The sequence below is a fragment of the Candoia aspera genome, chromosome 2 (assembly GCF_035149785.1).
Source record: "Candoia aspera isolate rCanAsp1 chromosome 2, rCanAsp1.hap2, whole genome shotgun sequence".
NCBI classification, from domain to species: domain Eukaryota; kingdom Metazoa; phylum Chordata; class Lepidosauria; order Squamata; family Boidae; genus Candoia; species Candoia aspera.
This window is the reverse complement of record NC_086154.1, coordinates 46,049,536-46,073,503: the sequence shown is the minus strand read 5'-3', so window position 1 is coordinate 46,073,503 and position 23,968 is coordinate 46,049,536. Positions and strand designations below refer to the sequence as shown.

The following is a 23,968-nucleotide window of genomic DNA, read 5'->3' as shown; positions in this document are numbered from 1 at the left end:
AATGGTCTCAAATCAGTCACCACATTTCTCTTTGGGGGTGATCTAGGTTAAAGGTAGATTGTGGTAGATTTTGTAATCCCTGCTGAACTCTTCTCTGACCATGCTACTGACATGCAACAATATATTTTCACAGCACTTGAAGACAAGGAACATCCCAAAATCTAGTATAATATGTAAAAGGGCCTTAACAGTTTTTGAAAAAGGAAAAATCAAGCTTCCCTTCTCTCAAACCTGTTTTCTTTCCAAATATGCATCTTGTCTGACTTCTATAAATTGTGGATAAATGGTAAATTTGATTTTAAAAAGCTTTCCATGATAATACAAAAAGCTACATACCAAATGCTGTTCCTCAAGAACCAGTTTCTGATCAAAACATGTGTTTAGTAGCAAATGATGCATGTGGAAACCACAGTGAGTCAACAGGAAACCAGAGCCCAGACACTGACTACACATTCAGTAAGCATCCATGCAGAAGACCCAGTCTTCACAATAAAGTATAATGATGGCAGTTATGAATCTAGGAAAACATGCTCCTGCCAGAACCTATGAGCAGCAGCAGATTAAGTGTAACATTTCATAAAATACTATTAGTTTTCACAGCTGTATTCCTGTGTAGACAGAATCATACGTAAGACAAATGGAAATTATGTTGGGAAGAACAAAAGCAAACTAAAGCAGTTTCCCTCCCAGATTTCATAGACCTGAGTTCAGTTCAGTTCAAAGTGCAGAAGAACATTCCAAGGCCATTTATAATGTGCGTCAAATTCTTAATTTGCTACCCTTGTCATCAGTTGGTATACATAATGTCCAGAACTTTTACACATTTTATTCTAAACTTTCAGCCAATTATGATCAGGGAAGTAGGTTTTCTAACATTCAGTACTGAAGAGACTTTTTTGGGGGGGAATAGAGTGGCATATAAATTGCAGAAATAAACCAACTACAAATCCTTAATACAGCTTTCAGTTTGCAATCAAGCGGCAAGACTAAAGCTTTTCAATATTGTGCCATTAAAGTAAACCTCAGGAAAGTGTTTTTGCTCTTCTCATTCTAGAAGAGAAGAACAAGAGGAGAAGCAAAGGCACTTGAGCGGCCAATACATGCTGCATCATGGCCACCATCTCCATCTTACTGGATACCAGGGCACTTCTGGTGAGGTGGGGGTATTCAGTATCCCAGGAAACAACTACTGCACAACCCAACTGCCATCAATCCACCCTAAGCCACTTCCAGGAAAACATGGCCGTGGCCTAATGAGATACTGACAGGACTGCCATACTGCATTAAGCAACAGTATGATTTATTCAATTTTGGTTTATCAGGATTGCTTATCAACTGCAGCTTATTCAACAATGTAATTAAATGTTCTTCATGGAAGATATGAATTCCATCACTGTATAATTTAATTGGCACAATAAGCTTGATTATGTTTATGCAAGCAAGATCTAGCACCCAAGCTGGCTTTGTTCATTTAATTAAATGAATTATTCTATGAATTATTCTGATAATCAGAGTAAGCACCGGCATTTTATATTCAGCAAATGAAAGAGACTGATCAAGCAAATAATCTGCCATTCCCATTTATTTATCCCTCACGGAGGGACTCTGGGCAGTTTAATAAAAGGAAATGTAGTGTCCAGAACATTCGTTCAGTAATCCATAATAATGTTAGGTGCAATCTACTGGTATTGTATTATTAGAATTGCTTCTTCAAGCAGGTAATTTTTCTTTTGCTCATGAACCCGCTGTGAAGACCTGCTCTAGAGAACTGCTGTTTCCCTAGGAGCAGATTTTTAAGGAAACTGGAAATCCCTCCACTGTAGTTCCCAAATCTGAAGATCAAGAGTAAATAGCACTTAAATGTCCAATTCTGCTTGTGTGATATACAACAACCAGAACAATTTTACTTTTAGAAATGTGGCTTCCAAGAGGCAGTCTCTGATCTCTATAGGTACCCCTGAAACTGTTAAAAAAAAAGATCCTTGTCACAGCTGATGTTATGAGCAGACTTCCACTATTACATTATGAATTGACCTTATTTTTCTCCCTTTGCATATTTGTTTCCCAGAGCCTGTCAACTTCTGGAGTAAATCTGGAAGCACACATGGGGAAAGTCTGAGCCAATGATGTTTACTGACTGGCATAATACAACCCAATAGTAAAGGTAGTCTCTATGCATTTCTGTCATGTACTTTCTCCCCTTATCACATAAGGGTAGTTTCTTTCTCAAAATCCTGAGTGGAAGACTCATACCTGGTAACTGCTCTGCAGGCCACTATCATATAAAATGGGCATAGGATAAAGAAAAAATAAAATTGGCCCTGAAGTGCTAGCTTCAACGAGGAGAAACATAGAAACAGGGAGCAAGAATGTTTGTTCTTGTTAAGTTTATTGGCGTGTTTCTTTACAGAAGAATTCTGGCTACATGCTAGAGTGTAGACCTCAGGTTGGGGGGAACAGTAGAAATGGCCATCCAAGAAAGCTACAAATGCAAGGATAAGTAGAGGGCAGAACAAAATTGCCAAGGTTTCACTAGAGGAAATCCAGACAAGTGATGGCAAGAGAAAGATGGGGAGGAAAGGGCACTTCGCCATTAAGACTGACTGTCACTACCCAGATGGGGCTGTCTCTACAAGAGTCAGACATTTCAGACTCCTCTTTACATTTGTAGAGTAATTGTGAAAGGGGTAAAAGGAAACAAAGCAATCATTTTGAAAACGGTATTTAATTTCTGAAGTCCAATAATCCGGCACGCAAAATCATGCATTTGAAAATTTTTCACTACAAATAAGCCAGATAATATTTTTCAAGGAGATGAAGCTTTTTGGCTCTTAAATCAATAAAAATGTTTACATAATTCTTGCTTCTACTGTACAGAATACTGTCTATTTGGACTTGTGCTTCTAGCACACTGCATTTCACAAGTGACCTGTTCATTACCTAAACAGCTTGTGTTTCAGTACTTAAACATGTAATTCAAGAATTTTACACTAATTTATACATTTAATTGGTTGCATATATTAACATGTACTATAAGATTCTTTTTCCTAAAGAAGCCATTACATAATATGTGGATACTGTAAAAAGATCTGATTAGTTAAAAGTAACAAGCATTAACAGAGACGTACAAAACTCAACATAGTGGAACTGAGTGCTGAGCTTGCAACGAACTATTGAGTAATCAGCCTTTCCAGTTGCCGCCTTCACAGGGGAACACAAGACAATTAAAGGGAAATTGTTACAGAGCATCTGTACACCGTTTCTTTCCAATGGACATCTGGAAGTAGCTTAAGTTCCAAATGTTAAAGAGGCTCCTTTTTAACTAGAGGAGAAAGGTCTGCTACCATAAAAATGTAATGGGATGCAAGGATACTGATGAAGTTGTGTGAAGGAATGAATGGGCTTACAAGTTGTTCATGGTCAGGGGGGATTTTGGCAGCTGAAAATGGTATCTTTCTTTTTTTTTCCCCCCAGGACAGGAGAGGGGCCATTTATGGTTGAAGGCCTAAGTGTGATATCGGTTTGTGAAGGACTGTACTTAATCCCTCCAGCCCCACCTCAGCAGCTGCAGCTCTCCGCAGAAGCCTTTGCTCGGTCATTCTTGTCTAGCTTGATGGGCTCCGGAAATTCATTGTAAAGCTCCACTTCAGTTTCCTACCAGGAAAGAGGACAGAGGTCATCAACTACGGTTCAATACTTTGCTCAAGTTGATCAGCTCCTGCTTTGGGGGCAGGGGGCATACTAGCACAGTATCATTTCAAAGGAACACTCATGGTCATTGCCTCCAAACTGTCCCTAAAAAAAGGAACCCCAAGCGTCTCCTGCCATGGATGGCACTATATGAGTACTATAGACGGTATGTGGCTCACACAGCTGTTCTCAAGCAAACAAACCCCAATGCCATCAAATACTGTAGAATCCCACAGAAGGTTTTTCAAATAATTAGGATGTTAAAATATTGCAAACAATCTGCTTATTTGGAAAAGTAAACGGGAGGACTGCTAGTGTATAAAAAGACAACAATGGCTGTTACTGTCTACAGCCAGCCACCAACAGGTTTGATCTGGTATGGGGATTATGAATTGACTACCAAAAGAGGGCACTAGGCAGGGCTCACCTGTTTAAGTGCATTTCGTGCAATTGTCTGGAAAGCTTGTTCCACATTAATGGCCTCCTTAGCACTGGTTTCAAAGTAAGGAATATTGTTTTTGCTGTAGCACCAGGCCTGTGCTCGTTTTGTGGTAACCTGTTAACACAGGAAGGTTCTTCGATTCAGTTCAGCTCATATATTCCTCCTAGCCAACCACCTTTTGTTTATTACCAATAGCAAAGAACTGCACACTATTTCCTAAGCTGCAGAGCTCAGGAGGGCTGAGAAAACCTTGTATACCAAAAACTTCTTCCCAAACTGATGTTATTCTATTTACATTCTCTAAAACAGCGTACTTATTCATGTACTTCGGTTTTTTGCAAAATGCAAAAATCCAGTCATAAAATCTTGTTGCAATTTGCAACCCACCCCTGGGTGGGGGCTGGAGACTTTTGCTTTGGTTCTAGTTCAATGTGACATCCCACTTACTTGTCTATTTTCTAGGTCAATCTTGTTTCCCAGCACAACAAAAGGAAAGTTCTCAGGATCTCGTGGACTGGCTTGAATGAGGAACTCATCTCGCCAGCTATCAAGAGTTTTAAATGTGTTGGGAGCTGTTACATCAAATACCAGCACACAGCAGTCCGCTCCCCTGTAGAAGGCAACTCCCAAAGACTGAAACCGCTCTTGCCCTGCTGTATCCCATATCTGCAGAGATGAGAACAACATAGTGGATGAATAGCAGGTCTTCTATTCAGATCAAGTAGAATCTGATATTTTAAAATGTGTGAATAGCTCTACCCCCCACCCCCGTGTATAGACAGTGACCCTGTGTACTTTCCTCTTATCTTTGAAACGTTTTCTGCATACCTAAGAACTCTGGGGAATAAATCGGATTCTCAGTCACATGGAGAGGCTCTGTATCAAGGAGGCTGTTAGTTACCTTCTACAAATGTAGGCATGGCAAAGGAAGGTGGCTTCATATCCACTCCTCTTTCTTATTTATAGAACCAATATGAGTAAGGTTTCAATCATATCCCAATTTTTTCATTACCATGTAATAAGGTACACCAGGGTCAAACCAGCTCTCCCTCTGGGAACTTCGGTTTTGAGGTAAACCCCTCCCTCGGGGATGAGCAGCTTCCACCACCCCTCTGTTAAGGACCAGCTTCTCTCTTCCCCACCAGCACTCTGGGGAACCAGGGGAGGACTGAAGGGGAAATCTCACCCCACCCAAAGTCTGGCTATACTACAGAAAGAGAAACCAAACAAAAACTTTGGGAGTCAGGAGCTCAGCCAAGCTCTCCTACCAGATGCAATTCAAGGTGTTGGTTATCACCTATAAGGCCCTGCATGGTGTAGGGCCTGGTTACTTGGGGACCACCTGTCTGGACAGGTCACTCAGAGTGGGCATGTTCCAGGACCCGTCAATTAAGCAGCAATATCTTATGAGACCCAGGAAGTGTGTCTTCTCAGGAACAGCTCCTCCCCAGTGGAATTATATCCCCCCCAGAGATCCGTATTGCTCCCACACCCTTCTCACTTTTCACAAAGTCTGCTGGAGTTGGGTGGCTCCAAAAAAATCTAAATAAATAAAGAACTCCTTAAGACCCAGGCCCTGAGCTAGGATGGGGTCGCCCCTTTGGCAGGTTGTTGGCTACTTGGCTTTTGTTTTTCTGGTCAGATGTCTATTTTCCCCCTTTTGATATATTGTATTTTCCTTGAATTTTTATGTGTAAGCTGTCCAGAGTTGCTATGGAATCAAGTGGCCTCAAAATTGAAACAATTAATAAATTACCAAGAAAGTTGCCTTTGTGTGAATATTTTCTTTTGAAAGAATACCACGAGCAAGTCACTATTTTAGGCTAAATTTTTTTTAACAGAGTAGTGGTAGGCAAATCTACTTTGGGTGAGAGAGGTTCTGGGTCTGAAGTCAGAAGGCAAGGCAGGACACGCAGGCTCACGAACCCTATTCCTTTTCAAGAAAAACCTCACATCAAGCTGAACAAAATACTTGAGAAAGGATTCCATTTCCACGAAAGAGAGCAAACTCAGTTTCTACAAGCAGGTACTTTTGTCACATTTTGCTTTAGAGTCAGGCAACGTAGGATATTTAAGCTGCTTTTCCCCACTATAAAGCCCAGTGGAAGACAGACAACTCTGACTTTCCTAGCATCTGCATAGGACAGTGGAGGTCATAATGCCAAGAAGGTCTGAGCCAAATTAACTGATCTGCCTCTCATTTCTATAGCAATGCTATTTGTGAAATCCACTTTTTCATCCATTTTCCTGAACTATACTTAAGAAGCTTGCCTCTTGTGTCTAACCCTTATGCAAGGCTCCTTTGTGCAGCAAGATCTAGGATTGGCATTTGGCATTTACTGGCCAAATAGTAGCCAAGAATTTTTTAAAATGTTGTCATAACATTAAAGTATCAACCTTTTTAAGAAGGCATTTGTAGGAAGAAGTTACTTTTTTTATTCTTTTTACCATGGAGCTCACAGTAGAGCAATGTCTCCTGAGCTAGCTTCACAACCACCTTAGAGTAAATTAGGCCCAGATGTGTGACCTAATGAGATCTATTAAGATTCAAACTGGGAATCCTGAAGACTAGTCTGATATTATCCATTAGGCACATCAGTAGTGAGATCCCATAATTAAAGATAAGGAGCAGAATTTGACAATCAATTCATTACGTTCAAATAACAGGAAACACCAACCATGTAAACCTCGAAACCTTTATACTAGAGGGCCAGTTTATCAAATCAAGCCAACTTCCATATTGCAAGGTAGGTTTAATCTTTAGCACTATTTATTGCATGCTGCCTAGTTTGACAACTGTAGCCAGCTTGCCTAAAAAAACTAGAAAATCAAAACCATGGAACTAAAAACTTCCATTAAATACTCATTAAAAACAACAAACAACTAAAGACAATGAGTATCAATAAAAATTACTGCTACCACTAGAAAGACCTTCCTATCTGAATGTCCTCCTAAACAGGATTGTCTTTACCATTTTTCTAAAAGACACAAGGGTAGGGATACAAGGGCAGGCTGTTCCAGAGTGAGGAGGCTACCCCTGAGAATGTCATTCTCTGGGTGCTGACCCCTCTGATCTCTCTCAGGGTGGCACCTGGAAAATCCTCTCCCTGCCAGACCATGGGGGGGGGGGGTGGTCCCCAAAAGTAACAAAGGCATAATTTTGTACTAACCTCAAATAAAGTTTCTGAAGGCCCCCTATCTTGTTAGATTTTTAAATCACAGCTGAGCCTACATAACCCTCCAAAATCTGAAGAAATGTTAAGGAATGCCCTATAATCAGCCTAACGTTTTGGAGTAAGCAGAGTAGGTATAAATAAAGAAATGGGGTCTTCTACAAGAAAATGCTAAGAGTACATTCTTACCTGCATTGTGACTAATCTATCATCCACCATCACCTCCTTGGTCAGGAAATCTGCTCCTATTGTAGCTTTGTACTGGTTACTGAATTTCTTGTTTACATACTGATTCATAAGAGATGTCTTTCCCACCCTATGCAAACAGAAGAGAATTCAAGCCATGGAGACAAACAAGTTCAATAATATATTCAATCTATGCTTATAGTCTTGTGCAGACAAAATACAGGTCTGCATGCATCTTTTTTTATTCTGACATATCTGAATTTCTACAACAGAACAAGTTTACTTATGTTTATGTCTTGAGTTCAACTCAACTGACAGTAAGCCTCTAATTGATTCATTTAGAAAGTAGAGATTAAACTGGGGTTAGGAACACATCCTGTAACAATAATTGCAGAAGACTTCTGCTCCAACTATCTGGTTATCTAGATCAACATTTTAAAATATAAAGATTGGAGGAATACTTTAAGTGTTCCATTGTGACAGCATGTTGCTATTTACCATTTCTAGAACGCAGCATAAATAAATAACTGGTCATACCATGCCAAATAAGACTTTGATCAATCAATAAATCAACATTGATCTATGAATCAGGATTAGTCTACTACCCTTTGGATGTGTTGTGATACTGTCACCCACATTGGTCAAAGGGAATTATAGTCTCAACATATTCATAGAGCACCAAAATTAGGAAGGCTGCTCTATTATTTGGTTTCTGCTGCTACATTTGTTGACTATTCTTTGCAGGTTTTAACAGTCTGTAATTAAGGAAAGGAATCCAAGGATTAAAAAGCTGTTATAGATTTCCTGAACCATAGCATTTAGAAAGAAATTCCATTTGGTAAACTATTCTGTGTTACTGCAGCAGCTGTTCAGATGATATGCATATATTAATGAGTTTAGGAAACTTCAATGCCTCTTTATTTACTGATAAATGAGAATGGTGTAAAATTACATATTAGCATTAGTATTTATTTCAAAACTGATTTCAGCAGCAAATGTCTTTTACAGAGATGTTCAAAATTGTCAGAAAATTAGCTGACATTGGATTCAAATATCAGCAACAGAAGTGGGTCAGATTACATTTCAGACAAAATCTGGGATTTCTTTTCCCCAGTCACAGTAGCCATAAGACAGCTCTCAAAGATGTAGCTGTTTGCATTACCCAGCTCTTTAGTACTTAATAATTTTGCTTATCAATGATCAAAATAAAATGACTTTATACTTCATAACAACATGGTTTGAATAATACTATTTTAATGCCTAGAGAACTATCTTTGAGAGCTGGCCCAGCTTTGGATTTTAATTGTTTTCCTCTATTCTGACACATCTGCATCTTATGGAAAGCTAAAAAAAGCTAGATCTTACTCCCATGTACTTGAAGCAATTAGAACTACTTAGCTAGAACAACACAGATGAAATGCTTTGACAATTTATTCAGTGCTGGCACTACTGTTCTGTATGGTTTGTTACCTCATCTGGAGATTATTTTCTTAGCTAAATATTGTGGTTTTTTTCACATCTTTATTGTTTTAAGGATTGTATGCTCATTCACTCTGTAAGATAAGGTGCCTAGGGGTTTCCAGGAGCTACAGATATCTTTTTCAAGGCTAGATGCTTACATGATCCTTGGACTAGTTTTAGTTCTTTTTGCTCTTTTTTGCAAACCTTTTAAACTGAGTGGTTTTCCATTATATTTCATTATACTTCAATTACAGCAAAATTTTACACTTCAATATTATCTTGGGTGTTTTGTATGGCTTCTTGCAATATAATACTCTTTACAGACAGTTCTTATGCAGTTCCAACCAAGGCAAGATATTGTTCTAGTACTTACCCTGAATCTCCAAGAATGATGACTTTGAGTAATACTTTCTTTCTAGAAGTCATTATTACAGAATTCAGATGAATATTCAAGCGCACTTACTAGACAAAAAGAAATTACAATATAAAAGTCTTACTCCGCAATTCATTTGCTTTTACAGACAGGTCAAAATACAGATAATGTACTAATATGTCATATCCTTCAAAACTAGGTACTAAGTATTGCTTCATTGAAAGAGTTGTAAGGATGGAATCACCTCATTGCAAGAAAGCCTCTGCTTGGCTACTGATCAAATCCAGAGAATGCTTAGCCATTCAACTTAAGTGCCCCATAAAGCATCAAAGCAGGAAGGAAAGAGTCTCAATAAGCTTCACTATTGCTGAATACTATCCAGTCTCAAAAGCATTCCAATGCTTTCTTCTTTGGCTTAAACAGGAAAAACAACAGTAGTTATCTGCCTAAAGCTGTTTTATGAAAAATTACAGCTTCAGTCTTATTTAAGTTTCAGGTTAATAGAATCAGAATATCCTCTGTGAAAGAATGCTGCTCCTACCAGAAATTCAACATGGAGGAGAAAAGTCTCTAATTTTTATTTTTGTTAAGAAGTGCTTACTAGAGCTTTGACACACAAATATACAGCTTAATTATTCCAGTAATGGAGAAGGAGTGGAGAAGAGAACGTAGCTCAGCAAAACTGTACATTAGGCATAGTCTTTGGGGTTACATGCAACATCTGCTCTACAATTGTCTAAGTATAATTAAGCAATCTACTGCTAAATTGAAATTTATAGGAATAGTAGTTTAATTTAAAAGGCCCAGCAAGACTATGATTATTTATTAGGCTTGCAAGTACAACTGTGAACACCTGTTAGTATCTATACTCTGCTGTGTAAGATTCACAAATGTTTAAAACTGAAGGAAATGGTACTGTGGATTGCAAGTCTCTTAATGTAGATGCAATGTTGGAGGAGAACATTGCTTGCCAAAAAGGGAGGTGCCTGAACTCAAAGTCTGCAGCTAGTTTAAAGAAATGATATTGAAGTGCAGCTGTATCATATGTTTTTCAGTTTCAAAAAAAGTAACTGCAAATCATACAATGAAATTTTAACAGAGGGGGCGGAGTTCCATTATTCCCCAAATTCCAGTAAAACGAAGAGCACTTGATATGGCAACCCAAATTATATCATTTGCATGATGAATGTCATGATGCAAATGACATAAATGCAAATGACACAATTTGAGTCATTTGCATGACCATCACACAAATGACACATCATGCATTACTCAAACAACATAAAATCGCAATGGCATTTAGTCCTTTCCAAGAAAAGTCTGTTGCACTGAGTAAATCATGGTTTCACTGTATTGCTTGAGATTCTAGGTTTTCTCTTTGGAATTTGGGGCAAACTTAGAAAACTTTGAAAATTCAGCGGTTATTTCAAGAAAATGACCTACACTAGATTCAATAAATTAGCCCTTATTTTTAAAGACCACTTAACATGAGATTTATTTCCTTCATATTAATTTATCTCCAATGGTGGGGATTGAATGTACTAATGTTCTTTTGACTGAAATGATAATTTTCTCTTTCAGGTGTATTTGTTTCAAAGCCACAGCTCCCATACAGACTTGTCCATGGCAGCACTGCTTTGCAAATGCCAGTGGAGCTACTCAGTACCAGCAGAGCACAACTGCAGCTATTAACACTTACATGATTAAGTGTTACTATAACAAAGTAAAATAGAATATAACTGCAAGCCTTAAGCGTGGTGTAGAAAGCATTTATACATACCCAATGGAAAAAATATCTTTGTGATTTTAACACAAATTAGTCAAAGAACTTTCAATAGCAAGCATGTTTCAATCAGCACAGTCATGCCACCCTTAGCACTTTCAAGGGAAAACTTCCACAATACAACAGTATAAAGATGATAAAAGCAATTATAACAAATATTTAAAATTATCTTAAAAGACCACATGAATAACTTTATGGCACTATCTTCACTAATTAAAAAGGCCCTCTGGAAGGCCTTTTTTAACTTGCTTCCAAAAGACAAACAGGGTCAGAGTAGATCTCTGCTGGCAAACCATTCCATAACAAAAGGGACCACTTGTTAGGAAATTTTCTCCTAAATGTGCTCCTTCTAATCTCCTAGTAGTTGGAGGCTACTAACAGTTCTCAAGGACCATCACTCCTAAACATTTCATTAGTTGCATAAAGCATCATGTAATGTTATCAAGTGTGTGCTTTCCTATAAACGTTAACACATCATTTAACCAGGAAAAAACCCTGGAAAAGTTTTTTTTTTTTTTAAATGAGGCCTATCAATAGGCCCATTTGAAATAACCTATTAGGTTATTTTTTCTAGAAGCATCTAAGAAAAAAAACAATGCAATCCATAGCACACTATGCCAACAGCCGGTGTACAGTTATCACGAATATATAGAAATGTCCCAACATTAACAATGGTATTCCAATTATGCATACTGTTGTCCATATGCTTTTGGAGTTATGATTTATTTCTGACACAAGAAATGGCATTTCATGGGAGCCCAGTTACTCAAAGCCTCACTATTCTATTATTCTGGGAAAAAAGATACTGTAAATCAGTGTTTTCCAAACCGGGTAGCTTTCAGTATGCAGATTTCAGCTCTCAAAATACCACAGCAGAATACCGCAAGTTAAAGTGCTACGTATCTAAAAGCTGTTCAGGTTGGAAAAGATTGTTGTGGATATTTTAAGGTTTAACTCCATTGTTATTTCATACCAGTCTATAGATAAGTTCATTTTTCCAGCTAAATAGCTTTGGCATATGCTTTAGCATGCAACAGTAAACTTTTGGGGAATTTCAATTCCAGATAGAAGATGTAGGGGCTATAATGAACTGGTTGTACTGTTTTGATAAAGATGAGAAAACTGAGGTTAAACCATTGAATTTTAGTATCTGCCCTTATGAAGCAAGTTTCTGTTGATAACTCTTTATTCCCTTGGGTAACCATAGGAACAGTACTTGGCTCAAGTCTGCACAGTCAGATTACAACAACATGTGTGGGCACAGAGTGCTTAATCACATGCCTTCCTTCATGAAAAAAGCACTTCATGTCTTCTTTTCTCCATAAGACCTCACTTTTGTTGAAGTGTGGATTTTAAACTCAAGGTTCACTAGTACCTCTGGAAGAGGATGATGTCAAGCAAGCAGCATTTATTACATGGGTTCTGAATGAAGACAGAACAAAGTGATTCCCTGGATATCAAGAGATATGATACCAACAAATATCTTCCTCAAACCAAGCAGCAAAGACACCAACAAGCTTCCCACAGTAATTTAAAATAGGAATTACCTGGGAGTAAGCTTGGCAAGAATGCATCAAGGCTATTACTTCCAATTATTCCCAGATCTCAAAGAACTTGCAGGAATCAGTCTGTAGAGTTTTCCACAGAATGCTTAAGACAATCCTCAGTGTAACAATCTCACTGTCAGGATGTGAAAATCCAGATTTCTATGTAACAATGGAAAGTTTAGGAGTGGCTTCCCCCCCATCCATTTCTGACTTTTTTCCTGTTCATTTAATAGTGTTTTTCAAGCACCAGCTGATATTTGTAACAAATTCCAAACTTGAACCTCAAACCTGCCTCTCAACAAGGGTAGACCATTAAGAGAGGTAAACATAATAACCAATATTGGCTCACTTATTTAGCACTACTACAGCTATTCAGATCTGAAGAGGAAAAAGTACTTTGATGAGAATGTTGACATCCTTGTTGCACCTGTTTGTGCCTCTGTGAAGAAGTCATGCCTTTTACCAGGCTTGCACAATAGTCCCAGGAAAGTCCCGCCTTAGGCATGAAGGCCGGCTGGGTGACCTTGGGCCAGTCACTCTCCCTCAGCCCAACTCACAGGGTGGTTGTTGTGGAGAAAACAGGAGGAGGAAGGAGTATTAGGTATGTTCCTGCCTTGAGTTATTTATAAAGAATAATTAAGGCAGGGTAAAAATCAATCAATCAATCTCAAAATTCCCATTTTGAGTTAAGGAGGTGCTGACAGGATGCAACAAAGTTCAGGATAGATTTAGAACCTATGTGTGCACCACATACAAAGATTTTAATTTCAACTTTTCATAAGAACCCTGGAAATAGTGGGTTGCCTCCTATCGGTAGACTGCTGCTGGCATCAGGGAAAACAGTCAGAAACTTAGAAATATTTATTTATCAAATTTATATAGCCACCCATCTCACTAATGTGACTCTGGGCAGCGCACAATAAACCAATTAAAACAAATCTTAACCATTAAAACAATAAAATATAAATAAGATCACAGGAGAATACGCATATGCTCTTCCGTGATTGATTTAATTTGTATGGCTGCCCATCTTACCACGTGACTCTGGGTGATGAACAAAAAATAAATTAAAATTAAAATATAAAAATTAAAATACATAGCAGCCAAGAATAAATCACACATCATAATGACTAAATTAACCACAAAACGGGTCCCTAGACCTGGGCACGGAGCCAAGTCTTTAAGGACTTATGAGAAGCCAGCAGAGTGGGGCCATACTGATCTCAGGGGGGAGAATATTTCATAAGGTGGGCATTATGGCAGAAAAGGCACATCTTCTAGGCCCTGCCAACTGGTATTTCTTAGTCAACGGGACCCAAGCACACCCATCCTGCCTTACCAGATCAAATGGGGAGAGACAGTTCCTCAAGTGTCCCAGTCCCAAGTCATGAAGGGCTTTGAAAGTGACAATCAGTACTTTGAATGTACCCAGAAGCACACTGGCAACCAGTGCAGCTCACGGAGCAGAGATGTTACATGTGCCAAATAACCAGTGCCATTTACTACCCGTGCTGCTGCATTCTGCACTAGTTGAAGCTTCCAAATGCTCTTCAAGTGCAGCCTCATGTAGAACGCATTGCAGTGATCCAGACTGGAGGTCACGAGGGCGTGAGTGACAGTGAACAGGGCCTCCTGGTCCATGCATTCATTCTTGACCCAAGCTCTTCTTGTCTTGCTATGCATCACTTTTATATAACATATACCTCATTCCCACTGCATCCAATTACTTGTATGTTTCTCCTGACATACCCACCTCTTACTTCCATATAACAGAGACAGATGCATACTCTCATACACAGCCATCTTTACTCCTTCAACTAACACTGATTTTTCACAAATTACATCCTAGCCACTACTTTTCTACCAGCATTTGCACATCTTAAAATTGCTCCATTCATTTTCCCATCTCTACTTTTGGCCATTTAGATGTAACTTACAATCATGCACTCCATTTTTCTGTCAAGCACAACTACCTTAGTCATAATTTTGAGATCCACATTTGTTACATCATGCAATCTAACATACAGAGCATGTCATCTGGATTCGCAGCCAAAAATGTGGCATGAGTGACATACAAAGAACATTCACCCCATGTTATTGTAAATATTTATTATGTATTTAGTTATAAATACATTAAATAACCAGTGGGACACATTTTTTTTACTACCTGTTCAATGTTGAACCATTAAGCATTTTATTTATTCTCACACATTTATTTCCTCTATTATATATCACTCTTATATTCAGCAATCACCTGTCATGTAAAACATTCCATAATTCAAACCTATTTCCTTTATCCCACACCTTCTCTAAATCAGTTGTATGAATGTGAGAAAATACCTTTGTTGTACATCTCTCAATGAACTGCTTAAGCATAAGAACTGCTCCAGCATTAAGCCACACTGTACTCCCCAAATTTTTCTTGCTTCATAAGCAAACTACATCTAACTTTTAACATTTCTCCAGTTACACCATCTACACCTGCATCTTTACTAATTTTTCAACATGTTTACAGCATGATTTCTTTCAATCTTTGTTTCAATTTCACTCTATAACACTGCCATACAAATCTCTAAAATACTTTCATCATTCTTTTATTCCAGCTTCAACGCAAACCATTTCATAATTTTTATTTTTAATTCCATTTACTCATGATACTCCTTAGCTTGCCCACTTTCAAAACAATTTTTATATACATCAAAATCAGTCTCCATTTTCTCTGCCTCTTTTAACTTTAATTGTTCCTTGCTCTTCGATTACATTGTTTGCAACTATCATTCTCTCTATATACAGATAATATTTTCCTTTCATCCTTATTTTTCCATCAATGTTATCATATACTTTTTTCTTATCCACAGGCTTTTCCACTTTATCATTCCACCAAACATTCTTGTTCATACTTCTCATTAGCTTAACTCCATGTACTTCTGTGACACACTAACACAATTCTTTTCCCTCTGTCCCAGTCAGCTTCTATATACCCTTCTCTTACATCCACTTTTGATTCAATTTTGTTGGACAGTTAATCTCTAATACTGGATTCATACTTGCTATTTAATTCTGATTTAATATTTTAAAAATTAGGGAAAATATAAAGGAAAACAGGAAAAGCGGGGAAAGTAAAGGGACAGGGATCCATTTGTGTCCAAGAGATGGTACTGAGACTGCGGGTCATCCACAGGGGAATATGATCCTAATATTCCTAGGTCTCTCTGTAGCTTTTAATGCCATCCACTATGACATCTTTCTGTGAGATTAGGCCTTAGGAGAACTGTTTTGTAATGGTTCTGATTTTTCCTATTGGTACTCACCCAGACCATGGTACTGGGGGAATGTTTAACATCTAGGTTGTTGATCTATGATGCCAATAGATTTCTCCCTCTACAGTGTTTAAAATCTACATGAAATAACTGGAAATATTGATTCAGAGTAAATTGATGACACCCAGCTCTATTACTTATTACTATCTAATTCCAAGGAAGCAATTGGAACCCTTGAATATTGCTTAAATTTGAATCTGGGCTGGATGAGGAAAAGCAAGCTGAAATTAAGTCAGACAAGATGGAGATGTTACTGGTAAGGGGAAACCAGATTCGGGGACTGAGGTGGTCATTTTGGATTACACCCCTATAGAAAAAGCAGTTTTGCACTCTAAGAGTGCTCCTTACCCCTCAATGTAACTGGATTTACAGGTGGCAAGGAACCTATTTATATAATTACAGCTGATGTGCTAACTATGACCTCTTTAGCCATTCAAACCTAGTAATGGTTACCTACACCTTGGTTACACCCTGCCTTAATTACTGCAACACTTCTTAAGGAGATATGTTCAGTCCTATTTCCCCACTATTTGATTTTAACTGTACTGTTTATTCTTACGGTTTATAATTTGTATTTTTATGGCTGTGTTCCATAACTTAATGAACCCACAGACCCATCTCAATTCTATTTTAACCGAGTCTAGTATTGAATGAACCCAACCATTAAGCTAGAGAAGAGTGCCTCATTTGCTCAATAGGCAGTACTATGTAATATTTACATAGTTCTTCTACATTACAAAAATACTGGTTCTGAATTAGTCACTGTGTTGTAGAGACTTTGTCATTGTTGTAAATATATTCTCCCATAAATTTCACAATTTTAGTAATTTTACAGGTTTTCCTTCAAGTCTTCTCTTCCAGAAGACTCCAGAGGATTTAACAGGATAATCTTGCTGCGATTTAATTGTCTTCTGACAAGTAATAAATAATGGGTAATCAGACTAATAGGTTTGAGCAGACTTGTTACATTCAACAGTGCCCATTAACAGCAACACTAAGAAAACCAACAGTATCCGTAGGCATACATTCTTGACACTGGCAAAATACTCTTTCAAAAAAGCACACCTTTAAGCAGCAACAATGACATCATCTTTGTTAGGCAGCTTTAAGCACAGCTGCTGCAGCAACTTTTCATCTTTGCTAAGAAACAGATTACCAGCAGATATGCTTGCAGCAAAATACACCAGGCTAGATAACCACTGAGAACTAGTGAATCCATGAAATGCCTATATGAAAAGCAATGCTACCAATTACTATACCATTTTAGTACACTAATTATTTGGTTATACAGCCTACCTTGAGCTTTTAATACACAAATGTGAGTTGCCTAGTATAGCTTCCTAAACCAGCTATTTACTGAGTTTAAATGTTTGAAAAACCCATCAGTAATGCTAAACTGAAAAGTAGGGAAATGTTAGCTGAGTGAAAACCTTATCTGAGCTGATGCATTTCAAAAGTGTTGGATTACAATTTTCACAGTGGCTAGAAATTACTCCTATATTTTTAGATGTCTTAACTGCTAAGCATCAGTTTGAACAAGGCTTAAGTCTACAAATAGAAAATTTGTTCTAACTAATAGAGATTAGCATGTGATGTCAGAGCACTAACAAGAACGTATACTCTCTGTACATTGCTTATACTTTTGTTTAAAGGGATGCTTATCTCATTAAATATTAATATTTAGAGAACGGACAGAATGCAGTTGGACTGCTTGAAGCGATTTCACCATACATCTCAAATAGTGCTGACAGCAGCTTGCATTTTCCACTCTGTATACATAACTGAACCCAAAAGCTGTGATCAAGAGCAGCCAAGAAAATTGAAACATAATTGGCATGAATGCCGGCATTATTGCCTCTATTTGTCCAAAATCAGCTTCCATATATCTCACTGCCCACCACAGCTATTTATGGTGTCAACATAAATAGAATCTTATTCCAGGAGTGAAGTTAAAAAAAAGATATTGGCACTTAATTCATAGTTATTTCCCAAAGAATACCACTGAGCAAAACCAATCAGCCTTCTTCAAGCTGAACCTTCCAGGTATTATACATTACAATTTCCATCTAGCTACTATGGTCAGTTATCAGAGATTATGGAAATCTGGAATGACCTACATTAGAAAAATTGGAATAGGTCATGAAAAGCAAATGCTATAGACATAAACTTGGGTTTCCTTAACTGGAATTCTGCAAGCTTTCCACATTAATTCCCCTAAGAGAGAAGGCAAAAAATACCCAACATCTCTGAAGTTAAAACCAACAATGTTTTTAATAGACTGCTGGAAGAGTGTAATGTATGATAGCAAGTGCAACACAGATACACAATGGTTTCTATACAATTTTAGCCAACAGTTCACTCTCCACCATATGCACACTGAAATTTGTGAAATGTATAGCTCCAGTGTTGCTCCAAATTTGACAGGGATCTGACAAACCATAGTTTACAGAGCATGGTGTAGTTCTGCAAACATAGCACAGTAAACTACAATCAAAACAAACTACATTACTGTTTAGCATAATGTGTCTGTGTAGCTATTAGCTGGCAGCTGAGAAAGATACAGAAACAGACTTTTAAAGAAGGGAGAGCAATTAAAATGGCAGTGTGGAAGAAATTAAGTAAAAGAGGAATTTGTCTAACACAAGAGAAAATATTACAAGTCAGTAATGGTGGAGGTGAGAGCCAGTTTGGTGTAGTGGTTATCTGGCTAGAAATTGGGAGAACATGAGTTTTAGTCCTACCTTAGGTATGAAACCAGTTGGGTGACTTTGGGCCAGTTACTCACTCTCAGCCCTAAGAAACCACTTCTGAAAATGTTGTCAAGGTAACTGCAAGGACTTTACAAGGCAGTTGCCAAGTCTCACTTGAAGGCACAGACACACAGTGGTGGAGGCATATGAACATTTGGGAAGAAAAAACATCTCATTTGCTGTCATTGTAAGATGATCCACATCAGCTGTTTGAAACAGACAAGGCTGCTACCAACTTTGCATATTATTGTGGACTAGTCATACTACACTTTTTACTAAAGTTCAGTAGTAGCAGCTTTTAATTAAAGATGTACAAAATTAGGGATTTCCTAATTTTACTTACATACTTGCGAAATTAGTCATTGCAGATGGGACTCATCCAGGATTCCTGTAAAGTGCCATCTGCCTATCCCACCATTAATATTGCTTCTATATTAATGGTCAAGGGACTAAAACTGATCTCAACATGGATTGCACTTTTCTACCCCAATTTTGGTCAGGCAGCTCATGTCCTGGGATACCACTGTTCGGGGGGTCAATAAACCTTAAGTAATATACAAGTTGTGACAAAATAGATTACTTGCATCATACATACATACATACATACATAAATAGTTAATTAGAGACTTTCTTATGAGGAAGAAAGACCAGAAAACTAGGAGATCTTAGAGGACAGAGGGAATTTACAGACAGACACAGTAAGAGAGAAAAAGGGGAGAAAAAGAAGACAATCAGTATATCTAGAAAAAAAAGGTAGACACACTGCTGGCTGATATGAAAAAGTAACTATTACTCTGTAAATGAGCACGGATTTTTCTACTTCTAGACAGAAACAGTTCAACTAATATTTTTTCACATGTTACTGTAACAGCTCTAATTGTTTATAACTATTTGTTACTTCACTTACATAGTTATCTCAGGAATATTACAATCACCCCTTCCATGCCTCGCTATTATGTTGCCAGAGAGGAAATATCATCAGCATAGGGTGGGTAGCAGTGAAATTAAATCTTGTATTTATCCCAAGACTTAGAAATTATCCCACTTCTGACCAAATAAATCTGATTGTGCTACAAAAGCCAAGCATGCTTTTAGCATGACTAGTGCTTTGTTTTTTTGGTGCCTTCAAGTCAGTGTTGACTCCTGGCAACTGCCTGGACTAGCCCCTGCGGTTTTCTTGGCAAGATTTCAGAAGTGGTTTGACATTGCCTCCTTTCTAGGGCTGAGAGTGAGTGACTGGCCCAAAGTCACCCATCTGGTTTTGTGCCTAAGGCAGGACTAGAACTCACAGATCTCCCAATTTCTAATTTCTAGCATGGTGCTTTAACTAGTACATCAATCTGTCTCTTAGTGATTAGTTTGGGAACACAGAATGTTGTCTTAAAGCAAATCAGACTCTTGGTCCATCTAGCTCAATGGTGTCTATACTGATTGGAAACAATTCTCCATAGCTTTTATATTTAGGATTTTTTGAGGCAAACCAGGTGCTCTAGCTTCATCTAGAAGGATTCTTAAACCATTAAACCAGGATTCTCAAAACCAAATATATTCACATGTAAGCAGTACCTCCATCAGAAAAAGCCTGAGCTAATCTCATCTAGGAATTAGACTGCCTCAAATCACTCACAACAATGAGTTATAGTGTGTTTTATAAATATCCACAATCAGAATAACTGCTTTTGCTTCCTGATAATTGTCCCCAACTTATTTTTTTTCTGTGCAAGTGAACCCAGAGCCAGAGTCATGTAATGGTTAAAGCATCTGATTGGCACCAAGGAAACCCAGGTACTAGTCCACACTTAGCCATGGAAACTACTGGGTGATTTTGGGCCAACCAATCCAATAGGGCTGTTGTACAGAAAAACGGAGTGCTATGTATGCTACCTTGAGCTCTTGAACAAAAAAGCAAGTTATAAATCTGACAAATAAATAAAGGTCACTCTATAACCAATTAGACAGAGCACCTTCTAGAGTTATCCAACCATTGCAGTGCCATAATAGCGCCAATGAGGACAGTCTTTATATATCTCTTCACATTGATTGGTGATGCTAGGAAGTTGCTGTAAGTTATAGGGGAGATGGCCAAAAACACAACGACTAATTACCATTTTTGTTTTGTAAGGATTTCTAAGGAGCTCAGAGACATACTTAACAGAGATTATGCTACTGAGTTGAAATTTGCTTTTAATATACCTCTAACTTTTAAAATAAATAGGGAAAAAATTAAAAATGGGTTTGAAAGAAAAGCCTAATAGGTGCTAAGGGAATTACACCAATGCACACATTATAATTGAGTGATATTTTAAAACAGAAAACAGTGTAAGGCTATCCTTTATTAACTATATTGAGTATAATCCAAGTTTAACTGCAAATGTGCATAATCTCATAAGATCCTGTAATTGATCTAGAAGCCATTATGGATTTACTCACACTAACAGCTCTATAGCTTTTGGTGAGGTTTCCTACCTATCAGCCACTACTCAAAACTTCATCTGTTTGAAGCAAAAACTATGCTTTATATATTAGGAGTATGTTTGTATTAGTTTATTGTACTAAAAATTACAGACAAATAACAGTTCTCAATCTGTGGATCAGGATCTGGGGAGGAGGCAGGGGCATGATTTTTAAAAAACCTGTTCAGCCTTGCACAGATAGGGATGGAATGCTTTCAAAACTACTTCTGGAGTTTGCTAATTTTGCCCGCACAAGCCCTAGAGGGCAGTACTGATACTGCAAAGTTTGAGAGTCTCATTGATTAAAATTGAACTATTAAAAGAGGTATATTTATTTCTTGCTCATTATTCATGGAAAGCCACACATACCCATTTCTCATTTTCAGAGGCTGTGGTAATGCAAAGTTTGAGACTCTTACTATAAGCAGAAAAATAAGCATTTAAATGCAAATTGAAATTACTATATATTTTGAATCATTGATGTCGCACAAGTTTTTAGATTTTCAGCTATATTAATTGAACTTTAGGACAAAGCATATGACAAACCTGCCTTTAGAGAAACTGACTGCTACAGAGCCTATTTTCTGTATCACAATTTCCAAAGCAATAGGTTGTATGTACCCTCGAGAAACACTTGACATTTAATCCCTAGATAAATTGCACTTAACTACTCGTGAACTAAATCATGTGCTTAATCAGCTGCTGCAATCACAAGGGAAGACAGCATGCTTGCTCTTCCCAGCTAAGGAGGCAAGCCATAGAACAGGAAATATATATGGATTCCATTTAATATATGTTAATTTTACTGCCCAGCAACTAAATAAAAAAAACAAATTATTTTGAGCTCCAACACAATCTAAATCAGATATAGGTTATATAGTCATAATTTGAGCCCAGAAATATTTTTAGATTTAATAGTTAAATTTATAGATACCTTCCTGCTTATTTGAAATTGCTTAGCTTTCATTGTGGTATGCAGTTACCCTAGTAAAACCAATTTAATGGCCCAATCCATTGTTCTTGCCATTTGCCTTAAATTGCCAGGCTTTAAATACCTAAATATTCCTAAATATGGCACAAACTGCTCATTCAGGGTGATGACATATTCAACCCAATAGCACCAAAGATAAGGTTAGCTCTACTCAAGGGTATCAATGAGTCAAGTCTTGAAGCCCACTTTTGTCCTTGGAGTCATTTATTGTCTAACATTCTGATGAAGTACTTAAGGCAATACAGAAAGACACTGCTTTGTTTACCATCCCTAACTTAATAAATTACATAATGTTTGGACAGTAAGATAACATTGTGAGTCCCAGCTGATTTACCATTCATACACTCGAAGGAAATTCTTGTATTCAATTGCTCTTAACTGTCCTTGTACATAATCACTCAATTTATCCCACTCTAAAATTTACTCTCAAAAGAACTATCTAGCAATACACAACAGGCATTTGCAGCACAACCTGGATACATATAATCATAAATACTGCACTATGTTCTGGTAGAGTTATCCTAATATGAATATTAAGATTGCAGTATTAAGTCACTAGGGGGAAAAGCACTTCTATTTACTCTAAACAATACAGACATTTCAGCTGGGAGATGGGGCGGGAAGAGCAGCAAGGAACTGATACCTTCGTAGGTAGCTTTAGACATAAAACTACACAAAAAAGCTCGCGGTTGTTATTACTGTCTATTACTGTTAACAGAAGTTCGCTATTTTCAGGACAACGAATTGAAGGAGGGCCAAAGCAATGAATCCATATCGTATTAAGCCTTCAACTGGGAGCTACAGGAAGCGTTATTGTTTAGCCAGCAGAGGCAGGGAGAAGAGGGTTGGGCCGGCTTTGGAGCGGCTCAGCGACTCTCACCTTTCCAGTGGGCCAGGAACCAGCTACCATTAACCAAACCACACAATCCGTGAAACTGACAGTGGGTTCTATAGTCCACGTTTCTTTGTTCCGGGAAACGGAGGGGTGGAGAAAGACAGAAGCCACTCTCTCCTTTCTTCCCAGGGACACCCTACTGGCAGTGCTCTCGCCTTACCAATCCCCCGCCCACCGCAGATGATAGTTATTAAGCGGCTGCCTCCCCCGCTAAACTGGCCCTATAGGGAACTACCTCTCCCCAGCCCCAAAGCGAACAGGGCGGGGCCCAGACGGCCGCTCCCTCCTCCCGTCGCGAACACGGCCAAGAAAAGGCAACGACAAAGAAATCCCTCTTCGGACGCCACCGACAGAGCCGCGCCCTTCTCCTGTTCTCCAACGCAGCGGGCTAAGCGAGTGGCCCCCTCCCGCAGCCGTCAGGCCTCTCTCTCGACGTCGAGCCCAACAACAGACACCCCACTTTCGTCACTCTCCCGGGCCCCACCAGCACCGTCGGACTCACCGTGGAAGACAACACGACCCGGCTTACCGCACTGTCCCCCCACGACCACCAACCTTCTGCTCCGTTCAGCTCCGCTTTAATGGGGCCAAACACCCTCCCCGCTTTCACTTCCGCCTCTTGCTCACCCCTTCCGGTCACGGGACCCGCCCGGCGTGTTGATGCACTGACGTGCCGAAAGGGCGGGGCCACTGGCCGGACGGGGTTCGGGAAGCCTTTGGCTCTAATTAGGCTCACGCTCTAGCCTTTGGCGGCAGCTCTATGATACGTGTCATTGCGTCCCCTTGCTCGATTCCGAAGCGGCGTTTGGAACGGGAGGTTGGCCGCTGAGGATTCCCTGAATAGCTTGGTATCCCACTCCAGGTTCAGTTTATTAAGAAGCAAGCATCGGCTTCCTGCATGGGC

The 23,968-nt window shown here is 38.6% G+C and overlaps 1 protein-coding gene across 1 annotated transcript; it reads right to left on the bottom strand.

The window, feature by feature from the left end:
- Window positions 1-2,372: 2,372 nt before the first annotated feature.
- Window positions 2,373-23,705, bottom strand: RAB7A (RAB7A, member RAS oncogene family). The gene is made up of 6 exons (XM_063291713.1): window positions 23,567-23,705; window positions 9,326-9,414; window positions 7,495-7,621; window positions 4,580-4,798; window positions 4,118-4,246; window positions 2,373-3,654 (listed from the first exon to the last, which is right to left on the bottom strand). Exons 2-6 carry the CDS (start codon window positions 9,376-9,378, stop codon window positions 3,559-3,561), a joined length of 624 nt encoding a protein of 207 aa, XP_063147783.1. The 5' UTR covers window positions 9,379-9,414; window positions 23,567-23,705; the 3' UTR covers window positions 2,373-3,558.
- Window positions 23,706-23,968: the final 263 nt, after the last annotated feature.

Bases quoted from the DNA above. Each gene is read 5' to 3' on its own strand.
- RAB7A (XM_063291713.1), bottom strand. From the start codon at position 9,378: ATGACTTCTAGAAAGAAAGTATTACTCAAAGTCATCATTCTTGGAGAT. The intron at 7,622-9,325 runs GTAAGTACTAGA...CTGTTTGCATAG, and splicing joins ATCATTCTTGGAGATTCAGG to GGTGGGAAAGACATCTCTTA. The intron at 3,655-4,117 runs GTGAGCCCTGCC...CTTTCCTGGTAG, and splicing joins CACGAAATGCACTTAAACAG to GAAACTGAAGTGGAGCTTTA.